Below are 21990 nucleotides of genomic sequence, written 5' to 3'. Positions count from 1 at the left end.
GCTTCTCCATCAACTTCGAGAAGTCATATCCATCTCCCTCCAGGAACTTGGTATTTCTGGGTGCAGAATTTCAGACTCAACTAGGCCTGGTGAGGCCCTCTGTCAAGAGAATTCAAAAGCTCAAGCAAAAAGCAGCAGAGTGGAAGGTCTGGACAAGAGTGTCGGTCAGAACATACATGCCACTATTGGGGCCATGGCGTCCTGCATTCCGTTGGTGAAGAACTGTCGTCTCCATGAGGCTGGTGCAGGAGTTCCTTGCAGACCGGTGGGCTCAGTCACGGATCGTGGTCCGACAAGATGGTGGTCAACAGCGACTTAGTGGACGCTCTTCGATGGTGGCAGCTCTTGGACAATCTGGATCGGGGTGTGCCGTTACTGGAGCCGGAGTTTCAGGCTACAGTTGTGACAGATGCCTCTCAAACAGGGTGGGGAGCGCATCTGGGGATCTTCCATGTCCAAGGTCAGTGGTCTCGGGTGGAATCGAGTCTTCACATCAATGTGCTCAAGCTGAGAGCGGTTCATTGGGCCCTGAAATCGTTTCTGCCGCGCATACGCGGCTCTGTGGTGAGGGTGTTGACAGACAATACCGCCACGATGTTTTACCTCAGAAAGCAGGGGGCACTCATTCCAGGGTGCTCTCGAAAGAAGCTCAGGAACTTTGGCATTGGGCCCTGTTACACGACATCAGTATTGTAGCGTTTCATCTGCCGGCAGTGATGAATGTGCTGACGGACTCCCTCAGCAGAAAGGTAAACCAACTTCACGAATGGCAACTGAAGGAACAACCGGTGTCAACGATTTTCCGGAAATGGGGTCGTCCTTGGTTGGATCTCTTCGCCACGCGGGAGAACAAGAAGTGCAAGGAGTTTGCCAGCAAGTGGCCTCAGCCTGGGTCGCTGGGGGATGCGTTCTCGTTCCCGTGGACAGACCGGTTCGCTTGTGCATTTCCTCCATTTCCACTCATTCAACGGACACTCCAGTGGATTCGGAAATACCCAAGCCGTGTGATTCTGGTGCCCTGCAACGCCTGTTTCAATAAGGTAAGCCCAGCAGCTTTGGGGTATCTATCTGAATGTTATCACTGCTGATTTAGTTTTTTCTGGTCTCATGTATGTGATTCTGTGATGTATTGGTTTGCATTGCACGCCTCCATGCATGATTGCTACTGCTATGTAATCTATTGAAAGCATGTGAATCCATGAGAGATCCAATGCTGGAGAAGGGAGTAGTTTCTTACCTATAACTCCATTTCTCCAGCGTTATCTTTCCTTTTAAATCTACTCATGCACTGACCCACATTCGTGGCAAGTTATTTTGACGATCTTACTGCTTTTGTTGACTCGTATGGAAGGAATTGGGCTGGAAAAAGACGCTGCTGCGCTCCAGCAAGATTTTTGAGTTGTGATTGTGAGGTGCTGCAATGTTTTTAACGCGGTCCTACTTTTTATTTTTTTTTTTTTTTTTGGTCTAGCAGCTTTTTTTTCAATGCTGGACTAACGAAACATCCACTGGTCGCCCGGCCCCTCCTTTCCTCCCCCATAACCCTGCAGGCTGCACAGCTCGGGGCTTAATCATTTTAAAATGCTTAGCACCATAGTCCTCAGTAGTGGACACTTGAGCCAGGATAGTAAAAACAAGTTGAGACAAAAAGGGTCATCTTCTACTAATGTGACTAACAGCAAGCGGATGACTTCTCTCAATTAGTGCTTTAAGCTTACTCTTGTATCTCCGGAGCTTGAACTATTTTTTGCACTTTTTAGTGGAGGCAACGTGATCAAACTAGACATCCCAGCTGAGAAAGATGTGCATTGCAAAGTGAGTGGGAAGGCGGCTTGTGCCGAACTGAAGTGTTATCAATGCACTTTAAGTGAAATTGAGTCGTGCTGCTGCCATAGGATACTTATTAATGTGTGAACAGGAATCGTCTGTCATTTTCTCCGTGTACTTGTCTATAGGGGCAGTGCCGTTGTAACACTGCGCGTTCTTGTTTCTCTGCAGTGTACCATGCAATCTATATGGAAGAGCTGACGTCTGTCGAATTAACGGAAAAAATAGCCCAACTCTTCAGCATTTCACCTCGGCAAATCAACCAGATCTACAAACAAGGGCCCACAGGGATACATGTACTCATTAGTGACGAGGTAAGAGTCTGTGTATTTTCCTGAGGCATGGGACAGCATCGCACTGGCCCATTGGGCATTCAGCCCCTCGTTAAGTGGTGATGATCTATGCCATTTATTAGTTTTGGCTTTTAGGCGGCGCTTAACTGCTAACTATACGCTGAAACCATTGCTTTGGAATGCAGCTAGGAGAGAGTTTGACTGTGAGGAAGGACTACGCTTTTGTAGGCAATGTGCCATTTATTGCAGCTGTCCATTCCCACGAACTACCTGCTCTTCCCGACCCAAACGTATCCTCCTGGGATCTCTTTGAGCTCACTGTGTGAAGCTATAACTTTGCACGTTGTGCTCCAAATGCCTGCTGCTGTTATTTCTAAACAGTAATCTGAGAGTTAAAGGCTTAATTTCCGCAGTCAATATGCTGCTGGTTTAGTGAAAATGCCTTCACACAAGTGTGCCTTCAGCCACTCGATTTATAGTGGCATTTGTGGCTTGGCACTAACGTCCTGTTAACAACCATTGACAAAGCCAATAGTTTTGACGTGTGTATCTGTCTTAGATAAGTATTTGCAAAGAACTGCTGTCATATGCCTTGGGTCTCTCGCCATTTTTCATTTGCTGCCATCTTGTGGCTAGGGAGAACAATGTAGACAGTAATTAATTAGCACATTGCCATTGCACATACCATGCCCTCACAAAACTCAAAACGTTTGACAATATATATTTTTTTGCTCGCTAGATAGTGTTATTTGCGCCCAGTTGGTTTCATGATTTCTTTGGAAAAGGACAAACGCACTTGAATATAGATTTTTAAATAAATGCTTTAATCCTTACTAGATAAAGCAAGTAATGCATCTAGACAGAAGTATTAGCACACAGTTCTAGGGTTTCAACCCCAATCCACAACATATTCGTTTAACTGAGCACCATCAACTACAGCATTTACATGACTTCCTGTTGTCACTGAATCGCTCCATAAATCTGTTCATTATACAGAAACACATATAAGATCATCCCCATATTGCTGTTAGCTACAACTATTCCAGAGTTTCAAGAGTATTAGTATTGTAAAAGGCGAGGAAACATTACCCTGAGGAGAATCGGTAAAAGGTGATCGCACCCTTTGAAATTAATCAAGGGTATTTTTGATTTAGAAAACTACCCCCTCCATCACCAATACTTTCCAAACCCTTTTCACACCATAATACTGCACTTGGTCCTTTCCACTTCTGTGCCAGTGTCACCGTTGCTGGGTTTAGAAAATGTAGTTTAGGTTGCAATTGAACATGTAATTTGATATGTTCCATTTTATTCCTTGTCCCTAAAAGTATGAACAGAGGCTCCATCAGTAGTGTGTCCCAATTAATCTCCATTATGGGAGAAATGCTGCTAATTAATAGTTTTGAGTGACGCACCGCTACACCAACTATGTAGTAGACTTCCAAGATATTGATTTGAAGAAGCTACTCGTATCTTGGGATTAAAGAGATCGAAACCACTATACCTACAGTTACCAACCCAGAACGCATTATTCAACAACTAGAAAAACTGATGAGGAGAAAAATCTCCCAAAAACTTCATGCCACCACCTTAGCCCAATATTATCGCGCTCAATGCGCTCAATGGATTCCTAGAGTATTTACGACCTACCCTGTGTAAAGATATACCGGATTTCATCAAACGGTGGGAGCAGATACTTAAGTGCTTGTTAGACCTAATCCTACTTACCATCGAAGAGCTATCAAAATCTGTTACCAAATTGGACCAGGAGATAGAAGAACTGAGTGAACAGCTGGGAGTATTGAAGAGTAGTGAAGAATTAAAAAAAATTCTTGAGGACATCAACAATTCACTGGACTATTATAAGGACATTGAGCAACGTAAGGTTCACAAATTCACGAGGTATACCTTGGACTATTCCCAGGATATAGTATATTCTTGGCAATAATTCTATAAATATACCAGACCAACATGCCCAAACAGACCACACCCTAAAGCTCCTAGACAAAACGACAGTGAGATCAATAGTGAGACTCCCCCCAGTGGAGAAGAACTTACCGAAACAAGTAAAAACAATACTGAAACATCTACCACCAACTTCCATAACTCTCAACCAGCCTCGACTTCAACCACACTACTGTGTCTCCCTTTTTTAGACAAAAGAGGACAAGAAGAGGTATCAAGAAACCTTCGTTCCAAGAACAAGCAAGGAAACACCTACTGGTAAATGTCTCCTAAACAACTATGCAAGAGTCAACTGGACGTATTGAACTTAGGACTATCCTTTACCCCCTCTCACAATACTACACACTTGGAGGAAAGAACCAACGTTTTTAGACTTATTAGGAAAATGAGACTGAAGATCTTTTTTTATATCCAACCACCTTTCACTTCGACACTTCGACACAGGGGAGTGAATACCTCGGAATAAAATCCAGGAGCATATGTGATCCTCAGATGAACAATACAGCTTTGAAACTCTTTGAGTCTCAAATGCTTGGGGAATTGAATATCAACTACAGCAAACCTAACATGCACAATAACATGCACAATAGAAGAAAACATCACAAGTCAAATCATAAGAGACCTATCAGACGATCCCTCCATCACCATCAAACCGGCGGACAAAGGGGGAGCTATGGTTATTTGGACACCGCCTTCTACAATGCCCAATGTCTTGCACTCCTCAATGAGTGACACCTATATCCCGATTGATTAAGACCCTACACATAAAATCATGGCTATAATAGTAACAACATTGCAAAGGGCCCTCAACAACGATTGGATTAATGAAAAAACAAGGCGTTTCTTGCATAAAGTCCGTCCTATCATTCCCGTATTCTATGGACTCCCAAAAATACACAAACAGCTACCCAACCCACCACCAATAGTTGCTGGAACTGAGTGTCTTCGAACCCCATAACCATCTATATACATCAAGTATTACAACCAATCGTACAGAACATCAACACATATTTGAGGGACACTACGCATTTTCTTAATACAATGCAACATCTGGACAATTTTTAGACAGTGACGTTTTGGTGATTTTCGATGTACAGAGCCTTTACACATCAATTCCTCTTGCAAGAGGACTGGAAGCATTGGAGTGTGCACTGCTGAATGAAGAACACTGCATAGCACCTAAACAGTTTGTACTGGAACTAACCAAGATCATTCTGATGAACACTTTCTTCAGATTTAGACGTCAGTTTTACTTGCAGGCCTCCGGCACCTCTATGGGCTCGGCCATCGCCCCAGCGTATGCGAATCCATTCATAAACCATCTAGAAACAAAATGTATAATTCATCATCAGCACTGGAGCCCAAGATTAATTATCTGAATGAGATACATCAATGATGTTTTCGCAATTTGGAGAAGCCAAAGAGAAGAATTGGATTCCTTTCTTACATACATAAATTCTATAAACGACAGTATTAAATTCACCATGGAGTTTGGAACACCTAAAATACATTATCTAGATGTGGAAATTGAACTGAAAGACAGCCTTATTACCACCAACATATTCCACAAACCAACAGCTGTGAATAGAGGTCTGTACTACATGAGTCATAATCCAAGACACCTAAGGGATAATCTCCCCTACAGCCAATTTCTTCGGGCTGAGCGCATAATTTCTGAAAAAGCCATGTTGACCATTGAAATGGACAAGATGTCCTACAAGTATAGAGAAAGGGGATAACCTGAGAGAGTAATCCAAGCAGCCAAGGATAGATCTACCTTCACCAACCGTGAGGATCTCCTAAAGAACAAGATTCGCCATAAAGAAATTCCTTTTCTCTATATGTTAAAATACTCCAGTCATCAAATTACTCGATTAAGAAGAATTGGAAGATAATACAGCTGTGCCTACATTTATAAAAGCTTTTTCCGAACCACTGTTAATAGGGCACCAAAGAGGCAGGAATATGACAGACCATCTAGTGAAAGCCGAAAGGAGGACTGAAAAACAGATGACACTGCATACGAAAAAATTGCACTACACAAAAAGTGTCTACACTGCAGTAACTGCAATAATGTGACAAAAGGGAATTACGCAAGGTATCCAAGGACCAGAGTAAAAATCAAGCTAAGAGACTGTCACATGTGACACCAAGTCATTAATCTATGCCATAAATTGTCCATGTGGAATCTACTATGTGGGGCAAACTGTGAGGAAAATGAAGTAACGGTGCAATGAGGACAAGAGTAATATCCGGATAAACACTCATTCACCAGTAGCCACGCACTACTCGGAGAAAAGACATTCTGTGGCGCAATTCAGATTTCGGATCCTAGACGTAGTACAATGGAGGAAATCATGCTAAGAAATTGGACCAGAGAGAACTATTCTGGATAGATGAATTGGACAGCATCGCACCCCATGGATGAAGAGATCTACTTGGGAGCATTTTTTTATGATACCTCTAAGATTATACATTGATCCACACCTCTCCACTAATCACGGCAAGTGGTCCCTATAGATATGAACACAAATTGATTTCATGGAGGGCTTTCTTCTCCTCTTTCATGTGTAAATTGTTGAGACTGAGTCTCCAATATGAGTTACTGTATCTTAACTTATGAAACGGATCCAATAAATGTACGAACACTGTTCTTTCTGCATACTTTGTATAAAATTACACACTGGATTTCTATGTAATCTATAGCTTTAAACTTGAGCAATCCTATGCATGGAATTTTATGAAGGGATATCATAAATGTAACGACTTTGTCATTCCAAGTTTGAATTATGGCATAGATATTTGTACGTGCAGAAGGTTGGAGCCTAGCCTTATGAGTAAATGATGAATGGTTTATTGTGACAGAAAAGGGGACTTACACACTATGCGCAAATATTTGTTCACATCTCTAAAGATCTGGTATAGAGATGTAACGTTCCTGTGCTACAGTCTCATGTACTTGGATTGTGAATGCGAGTGCTGTTGGACATCATTTGCTTACTCCATATAGATCATGAAACCAGTGATTCTCATTAGCCATAAGTTCTGATTATTGAACAAGACAAATGATTTTACACAATACAGATGCCCCTTCAAGAGGCAGTAACTTTGAAAGTGCCTTGTATACTACAGCATCAGAGATGCCTCAAAACACTTTTACTAATATTCAACGGGCACGTATTGTCCTCCATAATAAATTTGAAACTACCTTGCTCAGTCCTGACGTGATGAGTCCGCATGTTTACATGCGCTGTCACCACGCTGACCGGCGCTTCCTCGTTACCGGTTGCTAGAGAAGCCATATAACCACAAGCATTCCTGGGGGTCTTCTTGCTTGAAGACTGCATTCTGGTACACGGACGCGAGACATTGCATATAACGACTTTGATCCCACCTCATATAGCGGTAAGCTAGGACAAAAAGCGACACCCAGTGTCAGATTTATGCACGGACCGTACCCAAACAATTATCTTACTTGTTACTAGGTACAGGCGGCATCGCATTACCGTAATTCTGGTAGAAGCTTCGGTACAAGACTTGAGCCATATTGGTTCCCGGAAACCCGCAGAGGGCAACTTGCACCTTTCTCACCCCCTTACTTACCTTGCCTTATGTCGCGCTGTGTCCCTGCAGCGCCGGTTCCCTTTCACTTCTGTGATCGGAAACCGGCGCCACGGGGTCCTTTTTATTTGTCTTTTATTTTTTTTAATTTAAATTTTTTTTGGTCTGGCAGCTCTCGAGGGTGTCCCCTGCAGCCTTTTTTCCATTTTTCTTCTTTTGGGGGGGGGGGGTGAGTGCGGGGGACACCCCCGCAGCCCCCAGCACCGAATGCGTGGATTGGTCTAACTTTTCGTCCAAATCACGCATTCGGGCACTTAAATTTGGTCTTTTTGTCCAAAACCATTGGAACATATGATAGGTCTAACTCACTAGATGTAGGCAATACGTTTAACCATTAAATATGACCTTTTCATAGTGTGTTTATTACTATTCACGCAGAATATCACGATATGAGGACTATTGCAACTTTGATCCATATGGCGAAATACATATTGTGGACAAGCAATACTATTAGAAAGTTTTGAAGACAAACCATAGACAGACGGTTATGGTTGCTACTTCCATACATGACTATTTTAACTTGATATCACTTCTGTCTAACATAATCCATTGACTAAAAGGGACTCAATTTTTCCAGGTTACCTATACATAGGGTGAATTTTGGTATGCCATAAGAGGTCTATTAAGGACTATCTCTTTAACGAAACCCTCAGTGATCTCCAGTCGGCACTCAAGACAGATACAAACATGCCTACTCAAGAAATTTGAATTATGAAGTTATCACGATATGAGATTCTAGCTAAATGACATCATTTCAGTTATTTGTTTACATTTAACAGAGTATTCACATTAAGGAAATGATACTTCGATTAACACAAAATCCTGCTCCTGAAGAAGGGATATCAGATCCGAAACACGTTGAACCTTTGTATAAACCCCCATTTCTTTTGCTTTCTGGGACATACGTCCCTCCATTTTGGAAATTCCTTGATTGTGATTTTTAAAAAAAATGTTTGCATTTTAATCACAAATATACTATGCATTACCAAATACTGTATTGTACAATATGAATTTAATGTTGTGCATTTGTATTAATACAACATATATCACAAGATTTTAGTAAAAACCGAAAAAGCAGTATCTGTAAGTGCCTTTCCTTTGGCTTTTGTATAACAAATGTGGGTATTCCACTGTGTCCTAAATCTGTTCTTTCCCATATGAGATGTATAGATTTTTATGAATATTCGTTTGTCTTTGAACAATAACCCTGAGTGCATCGGACGCGAGTATTCCACAGACCGTGGACCCTGTTTTTCTTTGTTCCGTCAGATGTGTGTGCCAATTAATCTCTCTTATGGGAAAAATGCTGCTAATTAATAGTTTTGGGTGACGCACCGCTACACCAAATATGTAGTAGACTTCCAAGATATTGATTTGATCTAGTTGTAAGGATTTTTCTAAGCCTTTGTGAGGTTAGGTACAACTAATTTCTGTGCCACTTCATTGATCTTCGAATTTTGTGATGCCTTACTGGCCATCCGCCAGATCACACTCCCACTGTAACATGTAGTGTTTCTTTTCAAGAGGATCCCCTGCTTCCAAAACTTCATAAAGCCTTGACACTCGTTTGACCTTATTTATTTGTTAATTACTGCTCAAGTGGTAGGAGCCTGAGTTGTATCATCAACCTAAGAGAAGGGTTAGTGATCCAATATCTTGGTTATGAATGACTGATCATTGTCCCTCTGTCCGGTTGAATGTATCCTTGCATTTCTCGCAATTAAATTCAGTTCCAGCATGATCTAATTGGGGTAGCCCTGTAACAGAAGAAAATGCTGGGATCATCCACACCCCCTGCCCCTGTCTGCGAGGCATGTTAGATAAAAACTGAAAACGTCGAGGACAAGCATTGATCAGTTGCTGAGATTAGGGTGTTGCACTCAAACATAAAGACTCACTTTCTTTGTTCATGCTGTCACACCAGCCTCAACAGCAGCACTAATAATCAAGACTGCATCCCTATGGCAGGTCGGCAGTGAATGCCATTCTTGCCCTGCCAGAGCAGCTCATTGCTCGGACAATGACGCTCAAGATCATAGGCATGCCTGGGGGGGAAAGGGCAGGCAACAAGGGGCAATTCCCCCCCTCCTGAAATTGCTACACCCCAACCTCGGCTCCCCCAAATGGTGATCTTCCCTCTCTGGCAAATAACTCTTTTTCAAGAGTCTTCAATGTGTTCCTTCAACTAGCAGTCAATCATGTGTTTAAAGTTTGTTTAGCCTGTTCTTTCTTGTGGCCTGAGCTGACACCACAGGAATAGATGGGCCATGCATATCATGTGCAGCTAACTGTTTCATAGAAACAAGAACAAAAAAGTAAAGCATGCTTCTTACACTTAAATCAATTTTTCTTTGAACTGAGTTTAGTTTTGACTATCCCCACAAATAACCTGCCATTGTTGTGCCCCCTTGAGTTTTATCACAGTCTATAAGTTTACATTTGACAAGCAATCGCTTCTCAATTGCTGACAGCACTTATTTAGAAACAGCGGTGGTTTCCAGCTTTTGATTTTCGCTATGGGCAGAAATCCTCCCCACCCTGATTTGAGCAAACTACCAGGCAGACTAAGCAACTGTTTGTGTTTTTTTTTTTTTTTTTTTTTTTTTTTTTTTTTTTATTATAAGGAATTGTAAAAAGCAAGATTTACAGGATATGGGGCACCACCGCAGTGGTACATTCACTGCATATTTTTGTTTTATTTTTATGGGGGCAAACAGCGTTTTGTCACTGATGGCCTCAAGAGCACACCAACCCTCAAAGCCTGTGAAATGGGTTTCATTATACCGTTTGAATAGAGTCTCACTAAGAGCTATCCCTCTCTGCCTCATGGGCTTCTCCCTCCCTTGCCCAGGCATCCCTAAATCCCAAGGTAGTTAGTAGAGATCGGTAACCCCTACTCTCCATGATGTGTAGTCTAATAGTGAGTGCCCAAAGGCAATGTCCTTATCACTCCTGCTCCCCCAGGAATTTCTAGGTGGATGCAAACATAGGGTCCCACAAAATTAAAAGCTCTCAAAGTAGTGCCTTACAATGACCCTGTTCTCTCCTTCCCGATCTGTCCTCCCTTCTCTCCTACCACTTTGCTCTTTCTCTCCCTCCCATGTTCTTCTACTGCTATTCTCCCTTTGCCCTCTACTACTCTCCCCTCCACTGCTCTCCTCTACCACTCTACCCACACTACTCTACTACTCTTCCCCCTCCACTCTCTATCCTACTACCCATCCCCCGCCAACCCTCCTCTTTGGTCCCGATACCCACCTGGTTCCCCAGGCCAATCGCTACCTTGGTCTTTCCCTGGGGCAGTGATATACAGGTGCAAGGCTTTAAAGTCTCTCTGATGCCCTACCCCCTCCCCATACATGGGTCTGCTGATGTTCTAGAACTGTAGCCCATGAAAAACAGTTGGTCTCAAAGTTCCTTGGTGCATGTTTTGTAACTTCCTGGTTTCCAGTCTGCAGTGGGTACTCTTCTAACACCCTGCTATTGACTGCCAGCTCTCGCTGTTGGGTTGCTCGTTCCCTGCTCAGCTGCAAGGATTTCTCGGCATCCTCCTTGAAGAGAGAAAAAAGAAACTGGCCAGAACAAGGCACGGTGGGTATGGGGTGATAACAAGTGGTACTTGATATTAGAATCTAGGCACAGGTAGAAGGGACAGAGACTGGGGCTCTTGCAACTCCCCTGCCATGCCTTAGAGGAAGGACTGACTCTGACAAACATTCCGATGGCCTCCTGCCCCAGATTGAGAAAGGTCCCAATCCCCTGATCCCTTCTTGGTAGGATTTGGTCCCTGACCCTGTCAAACCATACTCATAAGCCCTCCCACTCTTCCCTACACTACTCTAAAAATCAATAAAAAAAAATACCTTGCCCAGTGCCACAACCCCCTCTAAAAAAAAAAAAAAAAAAAATCAAAATTAAAATGCGGGTAAAAATGTGGCAAAAAACAGCCACAGTGAGATAGCTGGATACCCGGTCCAACTTGGATCCTTTCTCTCCACAACCTTCCTCTCCACATGTTTTGTTCCCCAGGACTCTAACCTTTTACCCTGGCTTTTCAATGTCTACTTGGCCCACCTTATCTCTACCTTATACTCTAACTTCCAGTGTTATGCATATGACTCTCCGCTCTATTTCAGGCTCCCTCAGCCCCCTCTCCTGCCCATTCCCGGCGGTCTATCCGCGATTCAGGAGTGGTGCACCTCTTAATGATCGCTACCTTAATGCCAGTAAGACTGAGATCCTTTTCATTGGGACCCCAGCTCCCTACTTCCCCTCCTACCCTCTGGCCACCCTATATGGCTTTCGAACTTTACCCCAGAAGCTCACTGTCTCTAGACCCCTGGTTCTCTCTAGGCTGGACTTCGGTAACAGCGCCTTTCTCAATCTGCCTTCTTCTACTCTCCACCCTTTGCAACTAATCCAGAACAGGAGTGCAAGACTTGCCCTTGTCCTCAAACCCAGGGATCGTATCATTCCAGTCCTGAAATCTCTCCACTGGCTACCAGTGGCTGCAAGGATCAAGTTCAAGGCCCTCTGCATCGTCCATAAGGCTGCTTTGGGCCATAGCCAGCGCTACATCCAATTCTCTTCCTAAACACCTTCCTTCCCGAGCCCTTCGCTCAGCCACCTCCAACTCTCTGAGGACCAGGCGCTTCTCCAGGCAGCGAGTGGGGGGCGGGAGTGATTAGATCTCTCTCCTCTACATGTGCATCCCACTGGAATGGCCTCCCTGCCCCTCTCAAACTTGAGCCGGATCACCTGAAGTTCCGAAAGCAGCTCAAGACCTTCCTTTTCGCCTCTGCTTTCTCTCTCCCCCCTGCTGACCTACCTATCCACTGTGCTGACTGGTGGCCTGGCTACCCTCTGAGTCTCATTGGGTACCAGGCACCTCCACGACCAATCTCCCCTGCACTGCCTTCAGGCCTACCACGTGCTAAGGGACTATAACTGTAACCCAATAGTCCCCCACCTCCTTGCACTTAACCAGAGCCACACCTCCATGGCTGCACTTACTCAGAGAAATGCTGCCCTGATTGCACTTCCCCCCCTCTTTCATGCACTTCCCCCCTCTCCTCCCTCTTGCACTTTGCGTTATCGCACTTGCACGGTCTGAATGGCACGAAGCCTAGTAAGATCGTTTGTTTTGTCCTCCCTTGGCTTGTTGCGCCTAGAAACACTTGTGTACAGGCACATTATAAATGACTTGTACTGATTTGCAGCCAGCTTTAAACATATAACATCTCAGGGAGTTAGCTGAGTGTTTTGTGGAAACTACAAAAATCTGCCATGCTGGGCTGCTTTTGAATACTTTCTCCATTTCCATCAGAGTAGGTGTGGCTCCCTGCCACTGCTGCTGGTCATGATTCACTCATAAGCCTCACTTCTGCAGAGCGAGCAGAGTGTTTTGTGTTGCGGGTGCTGGGGGCGGCCAGTCCCTCTTTGCTGGCGCCCATAGTCCATGTCATAGAAAAGCGACAAGTTTTATGAGCTATCAAACTCTAAGTGATTGTTACGAACATATAGAAAACATTTTGACATTGTGCTTGGGGGGGAAGAGTGGTGGTCAAGCTTTACTTTCATTCCACTCTGGTAGCCGCATAGTGTGGTGCTTGCCTTTGGTGCCGAATCTTTGCCATTTAAAAACCGTCTTTCCTAGACGGTGTTAAGGATTTCAATCAGGCGGCACACACCTTTGTCTCAGCCTAGTATGTAGCGCACAACTGAGATGCCTTTCTCTTTATTTTATGCAAATTCAATTTGAGATGGTACACAAGTCGTATCACACCCTCTTTTTCAAATACCCCGGGTCACAATGGACGATGATCCAGGCCGGTTGGTGAAAATGCAATATTTTATTTATTTTAAAAATGTAAAGGAAATCGGACAATTGTATGGGGCAGAAATCACCAATGCGGTGATCACAATGAAAATGGAAGCAATGCACTTGGTTAACCTTCTCCTAGAACATCTGCACAGCACAATTGAATAGGAGCACTTTTTTGAATTGGGATAGATTGCACCCAAGTTAAGGTTTTCTCCTGCAATGTTCCCTCAACCCACAAGTAATCAACTTCTGAGTGGATAGAAAGAAGCAGCAGGTAGTCGGGAATAAGGGGCAGAAAACAGAATTCAAATCCGACCCTCACAAAACAAGAGGATTTTGGACACTTTGCAATGGCATGAAATGACACTCGGAAATGGACAAATAATTAATGTGCGGTTAAATGTGTGAGGCAAATATGATTTCTCACAATGGCAGGAATGCATAAACACTAGCAATCACAAGGCAATGGATCAACAAGAAACATATAATTTGAAAATGAGTGGAAAGTTAAAACATGCTGAAGCCAAATGACAAGTTTCGAAAACTTGAAATGTTCTCAATTCCCGCTTTAAATTACCCAAACGGTTTTTAATAAAGACGGGTGATAGATATCTATCACAGGGACAATATAGAGGTGAAAATAGGTCTCTAGTTGGTGAATTGAGAGATTTGGAAGATAGTGAGGTTCGTTTTTAGGAAAATAGAGCAGTTAAAAGTGAGAATCGGTTTTGAAAGAAGGGAAAATGTTACTTAGACTAAATTATCTAGGTTATATTGTTAGAGGAACACAGTAAGCTCCAAGGTTAATTTGCAAGGTCAACCTTGTCAAGCCAGTGCGCAACCCCAGCAATAAAATATATGGAAATTAGTTTGATTACTCCAAATATAACAAAGGGTGTATAATTTACAACAGACAAAATTGAAAAGAGATGGTGCTAGCACTTAGAATTATCCTTGTATCCTGTCCTTAATGTTTAACAGTTTCAACAAGTTACCAGGGTATAAATATGACTACTCATAGAGTGGGATAAGGACAAAGGCAAGACATTAGGCTATGTGTCTCTATGGGGTGGAGATTATACTCAGTCCACTTTTTAGTTTTGGGATTTTTGAACAGTCAACAGGGTCTGGTCACCACACGGCGGCGCGCCTGGCAAAAGTCAGCTGGGCAAGGTCTGGTCACCGGGTAGCGAAGAGCTGGGCAATTCGGGTCACTGGATGGCACAGGTACAGCTGGATGCAGTTCGTGAACAAGCAGGTCTGATTTCATGATGCAAAAGGTACCAAAGTGTTCCCCTTTTTAATGGGAGATTAGTGGGTTGATTCTGGATCAATGGCCTTGCTGGGAATAGGATCAGCAATGCGTTGGCCTTGCAGTGGGGTTTTGAATCTGGCAGGATGAATGCAGAAGATCAGGAACGCTGGAGCAGCAAATTCAGGAGGAGTGTGTATCTAGAGTCCTGTCATGGACTCTTATTTATAATGGATAGTGACATCATAGACGTATATGGCTGGGCAGGCTTAGCTAAACACACCCCTAAACCACTGGATTGGTCAGTAGTGATAGTCCCTCCCTCGCTCTCAGTTGGTTGGATTTCAAGGGCAGGATGTCAGATTTATTGTGTGTTTTACAATGTTCAAAAACCTCCCACAGTTACTTTAGCTAAAATCTGAATTTGCCACAAATGGTACATTTATAAAATTGAAGTCTCTTAGCAAATTACATAAACAGGTTACATATTTTATGCAGACCATTGCAGTCCAACTCTGCAATCTGTGAGACATTTTATACGTTTAATCTTCGTCATTTTCAGTGTAAAATGTTCGGTCTAAAATTCTGTGACTTTACACGTGCGTACATACTATCATGGGGCCTATTTCTGATACTTTTTAACATTCCATCATGTGTCCTTTCCCCATGATTCACATTCTTCTGGCGTTCGTGTCCCATACATTCTATTGATAGCCAAGACCTCTTATTTGAAAGCCACAAAAATCACATGTAAACTACAAAATGTTTTATATTTTTGCAAAGTCCTGTTGCAAAGATAAGTCTTCAAAGTTTCTTAATAAAATAGTCTTTTGAAACAAATGGGTATCCTTTGTCCTACACTGGCCCATTTTTATTCTTTTCAGCTACCACCAACTGTCACTTCCACCAGAGGGAGGATGGGGTTTTCCCAGCTTGATTGAAGGTTTATTGTCCCTGCTCCACTTCACACTTCTGTGTCCTGGAAGTTCCATTGTCGGAGGGTTCAGCCCAGACCAGATTCTGTCCAACCTAGTAATTATTCCAGGGGTGTTAGTATCTACTGAGATGGCCCCTTTTGTTTCTGTCATCCTCTCAGCAGATACCTGTCTTGGGCTGATTCCTCCCCCATGCAACCACTGAAGTTTGATTTAATTATTTTTATTTTTTCTCTGGATTGGAAGAAACCTGCTGAATAGAACCATCTCATCCATGTATTGTCACAATACAATCCCCTTTCACATTGTTAGGCAAGAAGAAGGGTTTTGTTCAATATAGTACTCTCAAACAAGCATTTTTCTTCTTTAGTTTGCAAAGCCCATTTCTACACATGTGGTGCAAGCTGCTCGCACTTTGCTTTCAAATTTGGTTTTTCACTTTCCATCTGGATTCCCATACTGTTTTGCAGCCATAGTTATTTTGATGTGGGCAGTAGTTTATTTGAACCACCTATGCATTGAAATTGACATAGCCCAGAGCTGGAGCTTACTTGAATTATGGATCATTAACACTTTGTAACTTAAAAGTGAAGCTTTTTCCTGTGCGGCGGAACATGAAGTTTCTTTGTTGATTTTTCTCAGATTTGTTTTGACAGAGTCTGTCATTCAGGGGTCATGCTTGGCTTTGCTGAAGCACATTGAGGATATGAATGGGCATGGCAGGGCCTTATTACTAACAGTAGTTTGAGGAAGAACATATAAAAAGTAGCATCAGAACAGCATAATTTTAAGGTAAAATACCCCCTTTTCAATGGAGATTTTGGGCTGGCAGGTAGGCAGCGCTGCTTTTTCACTCGATTTCTGTTGTATTTGGAAGAACGCACTGGCAGGCTTCCTCAGTGTGCTCCCTTGTGCCATCCTGCCCCATATGTGCTTGGCAAGATGGTGGAGCCATCATTTTGTCACTGAAAAACGCACTTTTGAGGCCATGTTTCTCACAGGCGCCAATGCAGCCATTTTGCTGGTTACAGATGCGCAGCTTGGTGATGTAGGGAAGTACTGCGGAGTGGGTAACTATATCCCACAAATGATCCATTGGTGCAGCTGTCTAAAGTGTTAAACTGCGTGGTGACTGCAGGGGAGGCTTTCCCCTTTGAGCCCACAGTGAATTTCTGTTTCTTTTCATTCTGAAAAGGGTGCTCTCATTTCAAGTTTATTTGTTCCACAACTAACTGTGAGGCGTCTGTGGGAGCAGGTCCCCTTTGAGCCTACGGTTAGCAAAAATTTGTTTGTGTCCGTGTCTGAGTGTTCACTAGTCCCCCCCCTCCTCCCCCCCCCGACACCCCCCCCTGCTGAGCCCAGCCTCTGATCCATTGTTTGCACAGAAGAACCGGCTGGCATAGTGTCTTCAATATGCCGATGAAAACTGCTTCCAAATCAAGAAATTATAATCTCGAGGAAACAAAAACCATATGGTAATAGCAACAGATATCACTAAGCGCCCGCTACGAAGGTCAGACGGAATATCAACATCCCCTACAGAGAAAAGGAAAACAATAATAATGCTGGGCCCTACTAAATGGGGCACATGTAAATTTAAGGACATTTCCTTTGTTTATTTTGCAAAAAAAAAAAGAGGCCCCAAACCTCAGGTCCTGTGATGACCAAAATGAGACTGAGGCTTTCATTCACGAAGCACCTGGTTTAAATAAATCTCTCTCTCGTTCCACATTTGATGGAATCGATAACTCTACTGGATTTGTGCTACCTAGTGAGTAAAATCCATGCAACCCACGAGAGAAGTTATACCGTAGCAATTGCTAATGATTCAACTGGGTCCCAAGCAGCTGGGGTACTCCCAAATAGGGAAGAACAGGCCGGGTTTTCTGGTGCCTAATTGACTCAAAGGCTATCTGCAACCCCAAATTTGGTAATGGATGATACACTGCCATCTTAAGCAATGGCATGGTCTGCTATAAATTAACACGGGACCAGTTTAAATCAATCTGTTGAGAATAACGTGGCTACCTTTGCCATAAAGGTGCTGTTAAAACTTTGCGGCCGCATTCACAAAGAAGTGGAAAAACATGATATCATGCTAAGTGAGCTATTGGGCAAAGCAAAGCTGCCCACCTCCACGGATGAGATTGCAGCACCATCTCCCAGAAATTTGACTCCACCTCCTATTATTGAATCACAGGAGGAAGAGATTATTGTAGGTACCCAAGAAGAGCTTCTAGGATCCCTGCTGAACTACTCAACACACTGGGTCAGACACAGGAAAAGGAGTTTGCAAAAACAGTTGCCCGGCTTAAATAAACCCCATAATCTGTGGCCTAGTGTGGATGCTCAACCTTTAAACTCAACTATTGACACTGCACCAGCATTACCACAGAGATCCAAAAAAAACAAAAAGAAAGAAATGAGAGACAAAATGCAGAGAGCAAAGTGAGGGCAAATTAACTAGCTGGCTACTGAAAGAAAACGTATCTATACAAAAACCAGTGGAGGCTACGGGGGAAGTAGACATAACGAACGAAGGTGCACCGGAAATAAGACCATTGGCTGTATGCAATCTCAGTCGTGGTGACCCATTGGACAGAAACGATAATCCAGTAAAAGTCAAATATGACTTTAGTACAATCCCCTTTGAAACTGGAATTGGATAAAAGGAAAGTAACCATTTGAAAGGGAGACATAATTGCAAAACGATCAGTGATAAACCGCCCATCATTACTTCAATTATTGACGAAGAACCTCTCACTGTGCTTCCTAAATTCCAGTGACTTGGACTTTGTACAACCGTTGGGCACACATTACAATCACATGTCTAAGATCCATTGTTAGTTACCAGCAACCGCGGCCCTAATCTAAGCCCAACATGAATTACTGGAATTCTTGGACTATAAAGGTGATGGTGAGCCAAGGTCAAAAGCCGACGGCAGTCTGTGAAGAAATGTGTCAAAAGCAGAAAGCATGTACTACCTGCATCTCCTGTAAAAGTTGATAATCCTGGTTTTGATAACACTCAGGGTTGAAAGTGGCTACGAAGTATTATCCCAGGTATGTTGGGCCCAATAATTGAGTAAATATCCTATCTTGGAATACGAGGGGGCAATCACACTTCACTGCAGTAGGTGGATCACTCCCATCACTGGTTAAATTCAACATAATGCTGCAGGAAACTTGGTCGTGGAAGGCTTTTGCTATGGATGGTTTTGCAACTTAATAAGCAATGGCAACAAAGGGTAAACTTGGCCGACGCCCAGCCTGAGTTACCCTCCGCGATCATAACCCTGCTAGAAGATAGCGGTAATGTTATTGCAGTGTAGACTAGATTGACCCTCGAAGGCAAAATTATACGTTTACTGCTGATGTGTATAAATGAACCACCCCGCACCCCAAGGGAGTGAAAAAACAGATTATATTTGAATACCTGGATAGGTTATTGATGAACTGGCTGGGGGATCCAAATTGTGATATGATATACTCTTATGTGGAGATATGAATGCTAAATGCGGGGAGTTCACAACGAAAAGTCCTGGCTAGTCAGGTTCCTAAAAGAAATAATATGGTAGTGAAAACCAAAAATCCCAAATGTGAGGAATGGTCAAAATTTTGGGTGGGTTGGGAGAGGACCCCCTTAAATGGCCGTCTTCGTAATGATATTCCAGGACAGCCTACCTGGAAAGTGGGTAAAAAGGAAAGCACCATTGATCACATATGTGCGGATGGACCGCTACTTGAATGCACAGTTGCACTAGATATAAGACATACCTCCTATAGTGATCATCATAGGTTAAAACTGTGCATTCGGGGAGTGAAAAGGGAATGTATGTAACTGGTACCCGGTGGTCTGGAGCTTGACCCAGGTGGAAACAGAATCTGGTGGTCGGTGGGTAATATCAGAAGGGCTGGTAAATTGTTGTCTACAACCCTGGGTGATGAGAATTACTTACACGATCTAAATGCGGAAGGTATTGAATTGGGGATCAAGGAAATTACCAAAAAAGCAGGTGTGATCCGAGGTAAACAGTAATCTAAATTGGGCGAGATACAAACCAAACATTTTGATGTGGAAATACAACTGGCGAATCGGAAGGTCGTAGGCAAGTGTGTATTATACAAAGGTCTGCACTATCTATATAGAACACTGGCAAAGATCCGGAAAATTAAAGACCTGCATCGAAATGGGCTAAAGCCCATGGTTTGAATAAAAACTGGCAGCACCTGCTGAAGGTTATGACCCACAATCCAAAAACCATCTGGCGGACCCTATCATTGGCTAAGGATCCAAGAGATTGTAACTGCATGCTAAACCCTATACTGGGATCCACATTGCAAAAGTTTATTGAAACTAAAATGTTGGTTAGTCAAAAAGCGATGGATTGTTCAGATAGCGGCGAGAGCCCTTGGCTTTTACACTTCAATCAAGACTGCATTGCGGACATGATTAAAAAGGCCTAAAAAGCAAAGGCTCCTGGCCCAAATGGGCTTGCGTCTGTGGTATTGAATGCTGATCCAGAAATTGGGGTAAGGGGTGCACACCCTTTTTAGAGAAAACAAAGTTGAATTTTTAATACTCCAGCAAAGGTTGGTTTCAGGAAATTCAAGTTGCAGGGGAGGAAAAAGGCCATAGCACAAAGCCCTACTATGCAAAAGAGAGAAAAAGGATCCAAGTTAGGAGTCGTCCTGTCCCCTGCACACTATCTGCATACGCCCAGAGGGCGGTAAATAATTCAAATATACAAAGATAATGTAAACTTTCAAACAATATTCAATTTAGCAAGCACTATACATAGGCAGTGTTAGTAAAAGGAATTGTTTAATCAAGCAAAATATATTTAAGGTAAAGCACATAAAAAGGTTCAATGCGAATGGCAGACTCGTTTCGAGGGGATCCCTCTTCTTCAGAATGGGCCTAATTGGACTGTTGATTGAAGTCTCAAAAAGAAAAACAGAACAAATAGATATATATTACAACCTGTCCTGGTATTTATTGAAATAGCAGATTGATACGTAGAAGTTGAGCAATAATGCCAATCACTTATATTCAGAACTAGTGCAGAAACGTTGCTCAATGTGGTTAAGTATATGGAGTGAGCAACTTCAAAGAAGCCCTTTAAAATTAGGTGAACTAATAATGTGGAGATAACTCCCCTGCAAGCTTCTACTTCTACGTATCCATCTGCTATTTCAATAAATACCTCTGGACAGGTTGTAATATATATCTATTTGTTCTGTTTTTCTTTTCGTGTGACTTCAATCAACACTCCAATTAGGCCCTTTCTGAAGAAGAGGGATCTCCTCGAAACGCGTCGGCCATTCGCATTGGACCTTTTTATGTACTTTACCTTAAATATATTTTGTTTGATTAAACAATTCCTTTTACTAAAACTGCCTATGTATGGTGCTTGCTAAATTGAATATTGCTTGTAAGTTTACATTATCTTTGTATATTTGAATGATTTACCGCCCTCTGGGTGTATGTAGATAGTGTGCAGGGGACTGGAGGACTCCTAACTTGGATCCCTTTTCTCTCTATTGAATGCTGATCCTTCAAAATGGGCCACATTGCTCTGCAGCCCATTTGATAAAGTGTGTTCCCAGGGGAAGATTCTCTGCTCTTGATACCAGTATACAAAGCTGGTGAAAGGTTGAGTCCAGAAAATGATCGCCTTTTATCGCTCTTGAACTCCACTGGTAAATTGTTTGCAAGCTGTGTGCTAAAACATCTGCTAGCATGGGTTAATGAAAACGAGCTCCCACACACACTGTAAACCGGTTTTCGAGCAGGGGCAATTACAAACCTACCAAAGGCAAAGCCAGCCCTCCCCTATATTTAGCGTACATGGATTTTAAATCTGCGTTCAATTTAGTAAACTGGGAACACCTATGGGCAGAAATGCAGAGGTGGGGATGCCATGTCTGGTTACTTGACATTGTTAAAGCCTTGCATTACAATACCAGGGCCAGGATCAGACTGGGTAATGGAAACCAGCTAGCGGATGAGATCGGCATAAATAGAGTGGTGAAGCAGGGGTGATTGTTGGCATCTCTTTGATTTAATCTATATCTTGCTGATCTCATTTGACGTTTGGAGGCACTAGGCACCTGGACACCCAAGATGGGTCAAGACCGTATCACAGCAATATTATACACTGATGATTTGGTGCTTTTGAACCACACGATAACCAGCATAAAAACCCTTTTGGAAAATCTGGTAGATTATGCCTGTTAAAACGAGCTTGAGATAAATCTAGACAAGAATAA

General features: G+C 42.9%; 1 protein-coding gene across 1 annotated transcript in view; it reads left to right on the top strand.

Moving 5' to 3' along the window:
- Positions 1 to 21990, top strand: part of TFCP2 (transcription factor CP2) — a 1231094-nt gene that overhangs the window by 1142647 nt on the left and 66457 nt on the right. The window contains exon 14 of the mRNA XM_069653380.1: positions 1999 to 2141. Within this exon, the coding sequence (XP_069509481.1) occupies positions 1999 to 2141 (143 nt within the window). The remainder of the gene's footprint in view (positions 1 to 1998; positions 2142 to 21990) is intronic.

Source organism: Ambystoma mexicanum, chromosome 3q (genome assembly GCF_040938575.1).
Source record: "Ambystoma mexicanum isolate Mex_15411 chromosome 3q, UKY_AmexF1_1, whole genome shotgun sequence".
Lineage (NCBI taxonomy): Eukaryota > Metazoa > Chordata > Amphibia > Caudata > Ambystomatidae > Ambystoma > Ambystoma mexicanum.
Note: the sequence above shows the minus strand (reverse complement) of the source record. Positions and strands in the feature narration are given on the sequence as shown.